At 47.2% G+C, this 14734-nt stretch overlaps 1 protein-coding gene across 2 annotated transcripts in view; it reads right to left on the reverse strand.

The window, feature by feature from the left end:
• Efcab6 (EF-hand calcium binding domain 6) overlaps positions 1-14734 on the reverse strand; it is a 166603-nt gene that overhangs the window by 73147 nt on the left and 78722 nt on the right. For both annotated transcript variants that reach the window (XM_038343334.1, XM_038343332.1), the window contains 3 exons: positions 7059-7169; positions 3980-4088; positions 2252-2419 (listed from right to left, as the gene is read on the reverse strand). In XM_038343334.1, coding sequence (XP_038199262.1) covers positions 2252-2419; positions 3980-4088; positions 7059-7169 — 388 coding nt within the window. The remainder of the gene's footprint in view (positions 1-2251; positions 2420-3979; positions 4089-7058; positions 7170-14734) is intronic.

Raw genomic sequence — 14734 nt, forward strand, 5'->3', positions numbered from 1 at the left:
ATCATATAACAAAGGAGAATATGCAGCATTCTCTAAAATTAAGTAGCAAACCTCACTGTATTAAATGCTAGTGATGGCTTAATGAAAGATGACAGACTTGAACACATTAACAAGACTTTATTTGTAGGTAAAGTCAGGTACAATATACAAAAGCATATATCCAAACCCATCAAAATGCATGTGGTAGATGTACCACTTTAAAAAGCACAACTTACATTCAAATATAACTGCTTTGATAATGAAAGTGTTTATCTACATACAAACCATAGGGTTGAAAGTGTATGTGCTTATACATATGACAGGTTTGAGTGTGTGTGCACATATATATTATAGGCTTTTGGAAGGTTTGGGTGTATGTGCATATATATATATGACAGGCTTGAGTGTGTGCACATATATACAACAAGATTGCATATGTGCACATATATTTGGAAGGTTTGAGTGTGTGCACATGTATATGATATGTTCGAGTGTGTATACACATACATATGACAGGTTTGAGTGTGTGTACAGATACACATGGCAGGCTTAAGTACGTGTGCACATATATATATGGAAGGTTTGTACATGTGTACAAATATACAGCAGATTTGTGCATGTGTGCACGTGTGTCACAGCTCCAGTTACACACACAGAGCAAAGATCATGTCCCTTGTTGCATGAGAGGCTGCTTACTGTCTCAGTTTGGCTTGGTTTGAAAATGTGCACAGTTGCTGCACTGCCCAGGGGTAAAAAGCCCTGAGCACCACAGACCTGAGCTAAGCCAGGGTCTGTCCTACACCAGGGTTGGGAAAGGCACTGAAAACCCCACCACTCACTCTGCAAGCAGGGTTAGGAAGGACCAGGGGCTCAGGGTGTGGGCAGTGTTTGTGCAAGAGAAACTCAGGCAGTCATCAAAACGACTGAGACTGAATATTTAGAACTGGAACACTTCTGAGTGTACACTTTAACCTGCTGAGTTGCCACAGAAACACCACAGGCTGCTGCTGTCACCAATCCTGTTGTAAAAGATGTGTGTCTTGCCGGGCGGTGGTGGCGCACGCCTTTAATCCCAGCACTCGGGAGGCAGAGGCAGGCGGATCTCTGAGTTCGAGGCCAGCCTGGTCTACAAGAGCTAGTTCCAGGACAGGCACCAAAGCTACAGAGAAACCCTGTCTCAAAAAAAAAAAAAAAAGATGTGTGTCTTCAAGAGGTACAATATCTGCCCCTGGACGTAGCTCATGGAGATGGTGGCCGCCCAGGCTCCCACCCCAGATGACCTCCATGCCCTGAAAACTCATTTGATCTTGTTCTCAAGCAGCAGTGGTAAACTGAGTCAAGGTATACTTTGAGGTACTGCCTGAGTACACAAGTCCAATTTCTCCTGACCAATACGGCTAGGGATGGATGTAACCAAGGTCTTACTTGAGGAACCATAAACTCCTCTATCATTTCCCACAGTTTTCATGCTTAAAAAGTGTGTGTGTGTGTGTGTGTGTGTGTGTGTGTGTGTGTGTGAAGGCATGGACATACCTATACATTTTGACCTAAGTTTTTCACATTTAGGTATGTGAAGGTCCACGCTCAGCCTAGCAATTTCCCTCCATGGTGAAGGCAAACAGCTCAACATTCTGACAATAAGACCACGCAGCCATGCATGCAGCAATCTGACTTGTTCAGTGTTCTTAAAGATTGCCGATGTTAATTGCTGCTGCAGAGCTTTTAATAAAGCTGCCTGTTTTTCAGTCAAAACCAGCAATGACTGAAAGCTACTGGTAGACAGCAGGGGAGCAGGGTGGCTGCCCCTAGACCCCTAAAACTGTGTCAGATCAGGGCATGGGACCCCTTCCCAAGCATGCTTCTGTCACAGCTCTTTTATTTTTTTCAGATACATTTCATGATATAGTCCTGGCTAGCCTGGCATTCCGCTTCGCACAGGGTAGCCCCGAACTCACAGCACTTCTGCCTCAGCCTGTTGAGAGCTGGGACCACAAGTGTGTGCTGCTGCCACCAGGTGTGACCCCCAGACACTCCTTTGTGAGACCCGGCTGCAAGTGCAGCACCGCCCAGCACCTGTTGCTTCAGGACAGGCTTCTCAGAAATGCCAGAGAGCATCCTCAATACGCTCTAGAAAACAAAAACCTCTTAACTGTAACCTGAAATGAAAACATGCAGAAATGTGAATTCATTAATTTATTTAAACTGCATTTTGCTTAGAATGCTGACTTCCTGGCTTTGGGAGTCACCCAGTCAAGAGACCGTGGTGACCTACCTTGGGGCTATCATCCAACACGTCCAGTAGGGAGCTGATCTTCACTACTCCAGTGCCCTCGGGGTCAAATGTCTGCTTCAGTTCATTGAATTCCAAATCATTTAACTTTGCAACCATGCAGTTTAGGGCGTGTCGCAGTTCGTCCCAAGTTATGTATCCACTGGGCGTCTGAGTACGAGAGTGTAAATAATATCAAGAATTTTTTTAAAAAAATTAAAAGGCAGGAAATGCTATGTACATACTCAGCAATAGTAAAGCACTAGCTTCGGCCAAGCTGAGCTATGACTTAAGACAGCAGGCAATGGCCACTACATACACCGTGTATGTGTATAAGATCAGGGCAGAGGTAGGCACCCCCAAGGCTTTCTAAGGCTTTTCCTAGAAGAAGAGATCCTCTGCCAGGCAAAAGGCAGGAAATAGCCTGGAGGAATGAGGGGCACAGGCCAACCCCTTCCCAAGGGTCTCCACAGCATGAAGAGTCCTCCTCCTCCTAGCCCCACATGTTGGCTCAGAATCTCCCTGAGCTCCGCTGCAGCTTGCCAATTGAACCTAATATCAACAGGATGTGTTTCCAGTCTCTAACCTCATGGGTTGCACAGATGGGCAGCTGCTGAAGGAGAGATCTCTGCCACATTGCATAAAGGAAATACTAGAAGTGAAGCCTTCTGAGGTAAGCTTGTTCCATGGAACTGAATGCTGTTGATAACTAAATATGAAAATCAAGAGGCCCTGTTTTCTGGGAAGGTGGGAATATAGAGCCTCTACCCCGGAGAGGGAATTTCCAGTGTCAGCCAGCAGCCGTCATTGACTGCCAGGGTATGGTATAAATGTGTGTCCAGAGGCTAAGAGAGCAGAGTTCTTATTCTTTTATTTTTATATGTGGATGTGTGAGTGTCTGCATATGTGTGTGTGTGTGCGCATGCATCTATGTGTGCCTGGTGCCCTTGGAGGCCAGAAGAGGGTGTCAGATGTCTTGGAAGAGGAGTCACAGGAAGTCAGGTGCTGGAACTGAACCCAGGTCCTCTGAAGGAGCAGCAAGTGTTCTTAAGTGCTGAGCCCCTGAAATTCTTATTTTAAATATTATTTTCTATGTGTATGTGTAGTGTATGCACACACATGAGTGGAGATATCCCATGTTACATGTGGAGGCCAGAGGAGGTTAACTGGTGTGATGTCACTCTATTTTATTGAGACAGGGTCTCTCTCTGAACCTGGAGCAAGGCTGGCTGCCATAGAGCCCCAGCTGTCCACCTGCCTTCTTCTCAACAGCACCAGGTATATCCAGTGCTTTTCTGGGTGCTGGGGATTTGAATTCAAGTCCTCATGCTTTTACAGTAAGTGTTTATACTCACATCTCCCAGCTATGGAAGACAGGTTCTCTGAGGTAATCGGACTAAATATGTGTGACTTATCTATGTCTGGGTCATCTCCAGCTAGAACATAACAGACAGCATCTCTTGAAACATTTATACATGCATCCTTGTGAGGTTGTGCTTCTGTTTCTCTTGGCTGATACCTATGTATGGAATTACTGTTCTTTAGAGCTGCTGAACCAGTTTTTATTCCCATCACCAGTGTATGAGAACTCCAATGTCTCTGCATGCTTGTCAACTTGGTCCCTTTGGTTACCCTGTCCTGACGAACACGATGTAGCCTCCTGACTGCCACACTGAGTGTGAATTTTCCTACCTCCTGTGGATCTTTCCATAGAAGGGTTCAGGCTCTTACCGTGCTGGTAATTAACAAGGCCTTCTTCAGGGCTGTGTAGCGCTCCTCCGAGTACCTGAATAACTTCTTGATGACATTTTCCTTGCGCGACTGGTTTCTCGAGTCATTGCTGCAAAAAGAAGCAGGAGAAAACTAGGAAGGATATTGCACCCTTGGACTTGCTCTGGTAAAAAGCAAATGCTCCAATTAATTCTTACAGTACGGGCTTTGCAGAGGCTCTTCTTCAAAAAAGATAGTGTACAAGGGCAGGCCTGTTTGCTACTAGGTGTGGGAAGACATATGACAGAGAACTGTCCCAGAGAAGATGTGCACAGCCATCTCTTAGCTATGCCATCCTGTTCCTCCTGCTGCCCCCGATACTGAGCAACCCTAGTCAGACATCTTTCAAACCCACAAATTTGATCTCACAAAAAGACCAGGAAGGAAATCAGAGGTTGTTGGCCACCAGGACCATGGGGCAGGCAGCTGCAGCACATGGGTCCCGCAGCTGAGGGCATCGGAAGTCCCAGCCTCTGTCCTCCAGTGACTATGCCATGGTCACTTGCACCCTCAAGACTTCTTGTCTTTTCTTACCTCTGACCTTGAAGATCCATCAACCATGCCAGTGCTCTTGGAGGCCATGGTCATCCACTTTGGGAGCTAAGGCTTCCTTGTAAATTCCCATCAGAAAGGGAGACACAGACCCCTGTGTGGTACTCTGAATAAAAATGGCCTCCACAGACTCATATATTTGAGTGTTTGGTCCCCAGTTGGTTGAACTTTTTGGGAAGGATTAGAAGGTGTAGGCTTATTGGAGGAGGTATGTCCCTGTGGGTGGGCTTTGGGGTTTCAGAAAGTTCCATGTCATTCCCAGTTAGTTCTCTCTGCCTCCTACTTGTGGGTAAAGATATGAGCTCTCAGCTACCGCTCCAGCGCTATGCCTGCCTGCCTGCCTGCCTGTTGCAACTCTAACCATCTGCAACCTTGAGCCCCAAATAAATGCTTTTTTTTTGTAAGTTACCTTGGTCATGGTGTTTTGTTACAGCAATGGAAGAACTAGATACCTTGTAATAAAACTCAGTTATGGGCCTCCCTTTCCTCAGTACTCAAAAGAAATCTTCTATTCTCACAAGATAGGACGTGACAGTAGGTGGTTCCTATATGGGACCACTCTCACACTTGCTGGGGATTTGATTCTCTGTCTAGTCAGCTCTGTGACAGCACACCTGCTACCCCATCTTAGAACTGTATTCTGGCTCTGTGTCTCACGGCTCATGTGAAAAATGGAAGAGAGTGTTGCGAAAGTCAGAACCGTATTGGCACAAGCACATACTGGGCGAGCAATCCCCCTGGGTCTGTTATCATGGATATCAGGCACAGTGACAGGCCCTTCTCCATTCTGGGAAGACCTTTTGGGAATCAGGCCTCCCTACCATAGACTTCACTACACATCGTTACCTCTACCACGACAATCAAAAATGTCCTTTGATATTGCCAAGAGTCTCTTGCAGAGCACCATGCCCCCACGAGAGGACAGATGCTTCAAAGCTAATGAAAGCCAGCAGGTGGACGTGGTGGCACACAACTGTAAACTTACACAGGAAGATGATAAGATCAAAGTCAGCCTAGACCACACAGTGAGACCTTGTCTCTAATTTTAAAACAATGCCACAAATAAATAAAACTTTAATTTTATCCTGGAAAGCCTTAGACAAGGTGTTATCAGACAAGAAAACTGTAGCAAAATGGAATTGCTCAAGACACATGCCTCCTCAGACACATGCTCACAGAGCCTCCTCAGACACAGCTGCTTCCTCAGACACATGCTCACAGCTGCCTCCTCAGACACATGCTCACAGCTGCCTCCTCAGACACATGCTCACAGCTGCCTCCTCAGACACATGCTCACAGCTGCTTCCTCAGACACATGCTCACAGCCCCTCCTCAGACACATGCTCACAGCTGCCTCCTCAGACACATGCTCACAGCTGCCTCCTCAGACACATGCTCACAGCTGCCTCCTCAGACACATGCTCACACCTGCCTCCTCAGACACATGCTCACAGCTGCCTCCTCAGACACATGCTCACGGCTGCCTCTTCAGAAACATGCTCACAGCTGCTTCCTCAGACACATGCTTACAGCTGCCTCCTTAGACACATGCTCACAGCTGCCTCCTCAGAAACATGCTCACAGCTGCCTCCTCAGACACATGCTCACAGCTGCCTCCTCAGACACATGCTCACAGCTGTCTCCTCAGACACATGCTCACAGCCCCTCCTCACAGTAGAGCAGGGCTCTGGACCCCTGCAAAGCTGATAGCCAGATGGTCATTAAATACCCCTGGGTACTCAGGTGGGACAGGCCGCAGGAAAACAGAGTGAGAACTAACTCTGTAGTATATTTTCCTTTGCACTAGGGCTGAACACTCTCAATGCCCCTGATGAAATTATATATTTGTTAGAAATAAAACATAACAAAACACTGTGTATTTTCTTCATGGCCCATACGTGGTAATCAATAAAGATCACACGGAAGTTAAACAAGAGAGTCCTTAGAGATAAAGTCTAAATTCTAGAGTGGCATCTTAGCCCTTTATTTATTTTGCATTTCTGAGTTGCCACTACAACTTCCAGTTAGAATTTACAACAGACATTAGCAGGGAACAAACACTGCTGCCCGAGGCAAGAAGTTCCCAAGACGGCCACATCGCTAGCAGAGCAACAGGAAAACAGGCTCTCTCCCTTCCCATGAAACACACAGCAAGTGCTAACTTGCACACAGTCTCCCGGGACACACTTGGAGTTGAGGGACCCCGGTGAGCAGGTGCTGTGTGTGCTGGAGGAGCCTTCGAGCTCTAGGCGTGTATTATCCAGGCTCTTTTCCCTCTGCAAACTGGAACAAGAATGCCATCCCTACTGATTAAGGAAACTTAAAGCCAGAAAAGTGAATGCAAAATGATTTATAGACTCTAAAAAGCTAGGTAAAACTTGACAACTAGTCAGTGGAGACAGTTGGTCATTGAATGAATGAAAGACTCTAATCCACATGTTCTCCAACCTAATGCATACTGTGGTTTGTAAACTGGTTTTAAACATACCTGCTTCTTTTCTTCTGGGGAGTTGCCTTGCTGACTTCCAACCCCTGCCGCTCATAAAATGCTGTTAAAAACTGCTTCCAATTGACTTTTGTGGTGGTTTTAAGTCCAAATCTGCATGAAACGAAAACAACAATATTAAACAGTTTTTTCCTATAATACCCCACGGATTAGATACTTAATATTGAGTCGAAACCAGCTGCTATGAATTTATATGAAGTTTCGAATCTATGGCAAACAAAGTCATTTTGTAAAATAGCACCACAGACTTGAGTGTTTAAAAGCAAGGGGAAATCAGGTCTTAGCACCCTGCGTTGCCATATCCTGTCAGTGGTGGCAAGTTCTGCAGAAAGAAACAAAGGGAATTAGTTAAATTCTTATCTTCACAAGATAATATTTTTGAACTCATTACTTGAAGAATTCAATGACCTCGTTTGGCAGGGTGATGGCTTTTAAAGTGCTGGTGACCTTAGCCTGTCATTGTTTACTGTGGAGAGGACGGTACAGTGGTTCTGGGTAGACCTTGCAGGCAGGAGGTTAGGGGGATAGCTCAGTGGCAAGGTATTATTTAATTAGCAAGATTGTATGGTTGGCCCAATACCAGCTCACAAACCCTTCCTTACACATGGAGAGAGCCACTGATAGGCAGTAGTTGGGGCAGCGTGGCTAAGAAGTCAGGAGCCAGCAGATGCATGGGGCCACAGGAGCTGGAAAAGCCTGGACTCAGGGGTCCCGCTCATAACTATACCTCAGCCCACTGAGCCCTGCACTGGGCGTCTCCTGCCACACACTGGGATGGTGTTCACAGCACGGGAGGCACTGGGCTTAAGGTCTTTGCCATGGCAGCAACATAAAGTGATACACAAAGGTTTTTTTAAATTTTTTATTTTTGAGATTAGTATTGCATAATTTCCTTTTTCTTACTCCTCCCTCCAAACCTTTTCTTGCTCTCTTTCAAGTTCATGACCTATTTTTTGTTCACTAGAAGTTGTTGCCTGCATATACACATATGTAGATACATATACATTCTTAAATATAACCTGTTCCTTCTGTACAATGTTGCTTTAAGATATGGTCTCAGGGCTGACCATTTGGTAGTAGATAAGCAATTTGTGTGCTCTTCCCTAGGGAGGACTGTTTCTCCCACTCTCAGCGTCCCTTAGCTGTCTGTAGTTCTTTGTGTAGGGTTGAGGCCTCATGGTCTTTCCCCTGTCCACTGTGGCCTGTCTATTGTTGTCCTTGCTCATGTGTAGGCAGCCAGCTCCTGCACCTACGGCTCTGGGAACATTGCGGAAGAGGAGGAGGAGTGACTCTAAGAGACAGAGACTCTGGAGCTGGCTGTGAGACTGTATCTCCAGGTAGTCCCACCGACATGACAGCATAATTAAGGCTTTAGTTAGAATAAATAACTGAAAATTGGTCAAACGTGCATTTCTAAATCGATATGGTCCTGTGAGTCAGGGCCCCAAATCATGGAGGTAAAGATGCCAGTTGGGGCATCCTAAAGTGAGGGGAAGTGTAAATCTCTGTCCCTTAGCTTGTGTGGAGACCTTCGACAAGTCGCTTCCTTTTCTAACTGCTCACGGTGAAACCACGACAGTGTCAGCCCAGGAGGCTCCGAAAGGATAAAGACAACACCTGCAGCGCACGGTGGGCAACACGCAAGTGTGTGATCACGTGCCTCTGCTTCCTGGTGGCCCAAACACTAGTATCACACATCCCTCCAGCACAGGAGGACAAAGAGCCCACACAGAAACATCACATCTGAGAGGCCAAAGGCAGCATGAGGCAGGCTGCTTTGCTTTCCAAATCTGCATGGAAACTGGACTGAAAAACTTAAATTCTTGGCCTACATCAGTGGTTCTCAGCCTTCTTGATGTTGCGACCCTTTAACACAGTTCCTCACATTGTGGTGAGCCCAACCATAAAATTATTTTCGTCACTACTTCATAGCTGTAATTTTGCTACTGTTACGCATTGTAATGTAAATATCTGTGTTTTCTGATGGTCTTAGGTAGCCCTGTGAGAGGGTCATTCAAACCCTAAAGTGGTCAGGAGTCACAGGTTGAGAAACATTGGCTTACACAGATGATATCTTAAAGTACAGAAGTAGCGGGGATTTGGGCCTGCTCTGAACCTGCCCGCAGCACACAGGGTAGGATGAAAGATTCCTGCCTGCCGTGGTTCTAAAGCGGAGCCAGGCCACCAGGCCTCGCTCTGGCAGTAATTAATCTCACTCAGCCCTGGTTGCTTTCTTTCATTACTGTCTACAAAAATACCTTGAGAACTGTCACCCTCACACCTGCCCACTGCCTGACAAGAACAACCTAAAGGAGTGGCTGTCTTCGTCCCAGAGGTTGGCAGACCTGGGAAACATCTGTGGCCAGGGGATTAAGATGCTGAGTATCATTTGGCCCCAAACCTTCCCTGGTGATGAGGTGTCCACCAGTCCATGGTCACCGCCTACTGCACAAACTGCATCTAAATCTGCCACAGGCTGCTTCAGGACAAGAATGCCTCTGCTGTACTCCCATAGTCACTGCATGCAGATCTGTTCGCTGCCAACCCTACCTTCAGCCGACTGACTTATGCCACCTGTGGCTGCAGGCTAGGCCTCTGAGGCAGCAAAAGACCACTTCAGAAATGCTATCATTGTAACCAGTCGCTGGACAACTGGTGCCTGGCTGGTCACAGAGAGAGGGATGTGGGACAAGGGTTACGGGTTGGCTTGATAGAGGGAGACCCAACCCTCACTAAGAATCTCTGTTCAAAGTTAAGCACTTCTGAGAATGTTAATTGCATGTTTAACCTATGATACATGCATACACACACACATATATGCACACACATACATACCTTGATGTGTTTCCTTTTGTGCTTTTTCCCTCTTTGAACAATTTGAACTGTGGCGGACAAGCCATGAGTCACATGAATGACAACTGTTAGATCATTTTCTACATCTGAGTACCCCAAGCAGGAGCTCTGGCCAACCAGTCCCTGAGAAAACAGCTGGACCACCTCCAGGACAGCTAACTATTGGTACTCCTCCAGCCACTTAGAGGGACACTTCAGCCCAGCACTGGAACCGATGCCCTGGCTCCCGTTCCAGACACGACGGCATCAGCCATCAAAAGCTCTGTGTGGGATAACAGCCCTCCAGGAATGTTCCAGGCCCACAGTTCCAGTGTGGACTGTCGAGACACTCAGACTCATGAACTGAGCGGCTACCAAGTTCTTGGCATCTCTGGTGTAAGAGAGCCATTGCTGTACTACCCAGAACCAAACAGTGCAAGCCAATCTAATAACTCCTTTCAACAGATGCTCATTCTAGTGTTCAGTTCCCTTAGAGAACCTTATGTAAGTTATCAGCATTATGTATTTTCATTTCACGTTGTGTTTTCTCTAGTAGATTAGTGCAGAAAAGCTACACAGTGGCCATACTCATACAGAACAGAACGTGACAAAACTCAACATGTGTGGTAAAAGAAAAAGCTTTTGGCAAACAAGGAAGAGAAAAGGAATTCCTTATTAATGCAAGGAGGACCACTGTGGAAAGCCCATGGCTGACCTGATGTGCACCAGGCTGGAGGCCGGGGAGGACGACAGAGAGAAAACTGCCTAAGCCAAATACTTCAATAGGACTAGGGGAAAGAGGGCAAACACACAGAGTGTAAACAAAGCCCATGAACACACTTTAAAAGTAGCCACATAAATATATTTTAACGGAAAACTGCAAACAGAGACTGCACTTTTGTTTCCCGGCCACCCAGCCCGAATAATCACACAGAAACTGTATTAATTACAATACTATTTGGCTAATGGCTCACATGTATTTCTAGCTAGCTCTTACATCTTAAATTAACCCATTTCTATTAAGCTATGTATTGCCACAGGCTTTTGCTTACCAGTAATGTTCTGGCATCTTTCTCCTTTGGCAGCTACATGGCATCTCTCTGATTGCCTACTCTCTATCTCTGTTCATATTTCCCATCTGGCATTACTCTGATAAACCATTGGCCAAAACAACTTTATTCATCAACCAATAAAAGCTACACATATATAGAAGGACATCCCACATCATCAGACAATGGACAAATGAAAGGGCTCAGAGGGGAAAGGTGTTTGCTGTCTGATGACCCAAGTTCAATCTCTGAAATGAAAGGAGGACACCAGTACCTACAAGTTGCCCTATGACCTACACATACACATGGGGAGGGGAGGGAGGGAGGGGGGAGGGAGAGGGGGAGGGAGAGGGAGAGGGAGAGGGAGAGGGGGAGGGAGAGGGAGAGGGAGAGAGAGAGGGGGAGGGAGAGGGAGAGGGAGAGGGACAGGGAGAGAGAGAAGCGAAATGAAGAACAGGCAAATCAAAACAAGAAACTATGCTGCTGACTATCAATTAGCAAAGATTCCAAAGCCCCAGTGTTAAATGCCTGCCAAAATGCTCTCACGAGCCTCCCCTGTAAGAATAAATTAACACCTTTCTGCGGTGCTTTTTTGGCAATATGTGATATATACCTTAAAATGGTTCAAGCCCCTTTGACTTGAGGGATGACAAAACGCACTTCAGTTTTTTAAATAGAATGAGAAAGCTTCAGATGCAACAGTCTGGGAGAAAACAGACTATAATTAAACCTCAGATGTTTCCAGCTACAAATACATCAGAGAACGTATATGTGCATGCGTATACTCACAGACTCGGAAATGACGTAGAAAACATATTAGCAACAGCTATCTCTGGCTTTATTAGCAGGGGCCACCTCTGGCTATATTAGCAGCACAATTTCTGACTATATTAGCAGTGTCTTTCACTAGCTATTATGAGCCCAGGTAATCTACTTTTTCCTTTATGGTTTCCTTGTTTTCCTTTTGGAACACACATGGCTTTCTAATTAACATGAATAAACACAGCTTTCAAAAACAGACATACTTTCCTTAGAATTTCCACGGAGAGCACAATGAACCTGAGTCACAAAGAGACTGCGCCCTCTACACGGGGCTGCTGATCAAACCCTGGGTCTTGTCCACACAGACCGCAGACCATATTCCTGAACCTGGCTTTTGTCCTCTCTCCAGCACTCATGGATCTATTACTGTCCCAGGCAATCCCTGCTCTGGCTCCTGAGGAGAGAGCCAACATCAGCTCCCTGTGTTTCCAATACCCTAGGGATCAGGGTAGGGACTTAGGACATCAGATGCATCCACCATGCAGAAGAAGAAACACCAGATGCATCACACTGTGCTAAAAATTGCATGGCTAGACAAAGAACAGAAATTAGTCACTAGTCACGTGGGTCCATGGTCTTTACTAGGATGACACAGCAGGAGTTCCGCGCAGAATGCAGCACAGGCACAACAGTGACGAGGGCAGGAGGAGGACGGCCAAAGGAGAGGCCAGGACCGCCATGGCTGCCTCTGTCCCCTCTTCAGTGCTTAAAGCTTTGACCTTGTCCCGCTTGCCCTCTCCAGTCTGGGTGGTCTTGTCTGTGCCTCCCGCCTACTAAGCCAGCTACACAGTCTGGGTGCTAGGCAATCTACACCTGTACTGCTGGCCTTGACTCTGCTTCTCGTAGCTGCCCGGCAGCAACACTGTGGTTTTGTTCTAATGAGCATCGTCCATTCTCTCCTGCCTTCAACTCCACCAAGCCCCTTCATACATATGGCAAGCCTGGAAGGCCCTTCCCTCCACAGGGAGACCAGAGTGGCCATTGTCCTAGGTGTCGACAGGACCTTCTGCCTGCCCCTCCAGCTTCCCTGCTCTTTGCTCTCAGGCCAGCTGCCATGTGGCCTATCCTCTGGCTACTCCCAGGTTTTCCGATATCTGAGCATGAGCTGAGAAGCAACCATGGTGTGTATTGGTTGATTTCACTGTCAGGACAGAGACTGTGTTTCTTTGCCGAAACCCAAGCTCCTGCTGGAGCACTCCTGCAGCTGCAGATTAATGGAGTCACCAGACACCACCAAATGATCGGAGGCTCACACATAGGAGAATTTCTGGCTATAGCAAAGGGGCCACAGGGTGCTTAGGTAGGACCTAAGTGCAGCCAGGTATGCTTGGCTCTGGAGATCTACACAGAAAGCCCCAGTCAGTAGGAATAGATGCTAGAGTTGACCCTTTTATGTAGACATTTGTGGCCTTTGTCTAAGAAACAAACAGTCTAGCACTCAGACCGAGAGCTCCTGGACCAAGGATGCCTCTGGATACCCCTGGAGAGCAAGCTTACAAAACAGCCAAGGCTACAACTGAGTTTCCTCCTGGCAGAGGCTCACAGAGGTGATGGGTGAAAGCCAGATTCATTTCCTGGAAGGCCCCTTGAGATTATAGGCTTATCCTGTAGTTGTTTCACCGGCTCCAAAAGATGTCATGAAGATCTGGATTGTTTGTCAGTGTGAAGCCTTGCACTGGCTGTGTCTGAGATGAGAGCAACAGGGACAGTATGGGCCCACGGGGAAGAACACCTCACACCAGAAAATGTATGCATCCATCTTCCCTGCTTGCCCTCTGTGGGCCAGGGGAGACCGGAGCAACTGCTGAGGAGTGAAATGGTCTCCAGCATGTGTCCACTGAAGTCACCTGGCTGGCCAATGCGTGAGCTCCTTGGGCCTGGGACAATGACTGTGCATCACTGGATGTGGAGTGAGGTGATGATGCAATCACACGTGGAGGTCCACGAGGCCCTGACGTCACCTGTGCAGCTGTGGACAGAGCGACTGGCAGTTTCCCAGTGCCTCACAGCAAAGGTAGACTTTCATGTCGCCCTGGAACTGCTGACCCACCTGCATTTGTGGGAACAAAATGTGAAGGGACCCTGACACTCACGGAGTGATGCCTTGTTCTCATGTGCCACAGCTGTCACACTGGATACTTGTAAGAAATGAATCATTGTGGGGGCCATTTTCAGTATGAGGTGCATTAGAGCCCCCCGGAGAGTCATGGGTAAGCAGGAGACACTGGGCCAATCTTCCCTAGCGGGAAGCCAGCACCTGCTTCTCTAAGCTGTCAGTTTGCCCTAGGTTACAGGCAGCCTGCTATGGGACAGGTCACAGGTCAGAAACAGAGGGACTCTCAAGGCCCAGGATGTGTGTTAGAAAAGGTTTTGTGACCTGAACCAATATGATAAGGAATCTGAGGAGGGGGCACGCTAGGCACTGAGAAGATTGTACCTCATAGCACGTCTCACGATGGGGGAACTCAGAGGAAGAGAGGTCTGATTACGAATAGAAAACCAACATTTTGTGCCAGCTCAGATTCGCCAGCCACTTTTGCCTGTTCTCTAAGCTGATTTCGACTTGGTGTGGCCACAAAGCAAACTGCTTTGCTTTAGCTGCTCTGCGACTCCTGTACTCTATGAAGTAAAGACCATCGAATAAAGGAAAATTACCCTGGAGGCTGCAGCCAGACACCTGAGTCCAAAGGGGTAGAGGGAATGCCATGAAGGTCCACCATCGTGGAAAGTGCCTAATGAGTTCGGGTCTTGGAGTAGTCCCTTTAAAGTAAAAAGCTGCCGGGCCTTATGCCACCAATCACAAACAAGGGAACACATTCTTGAGTTGGTCCAGTGATTCTGATTATTCGCATAAGGAAACACCTTTGCTGGCAGGAGATGGAGATGCTCTAAGCGGGAGGGAGTCTGCTGACCAAGACACTCAAGGTCACTGCCTTTCACTTGTATCTGGTCGGG

This window comes from Arvicola amphibius, chromosome 9, assembly GCF_903992535.2.
Source record: "Arvicola amphibius chromosome 9, mArvAmp1.2, whole genome shotgun sequence".
In the NCBI taxonomy this organism is placed as follows: domain Eukaryota; kingdom Metazoa; phylum Chordata; class Mammalia; order Rodentia; family Cricetidae; genus Arvicola; species Arvicola amphibius.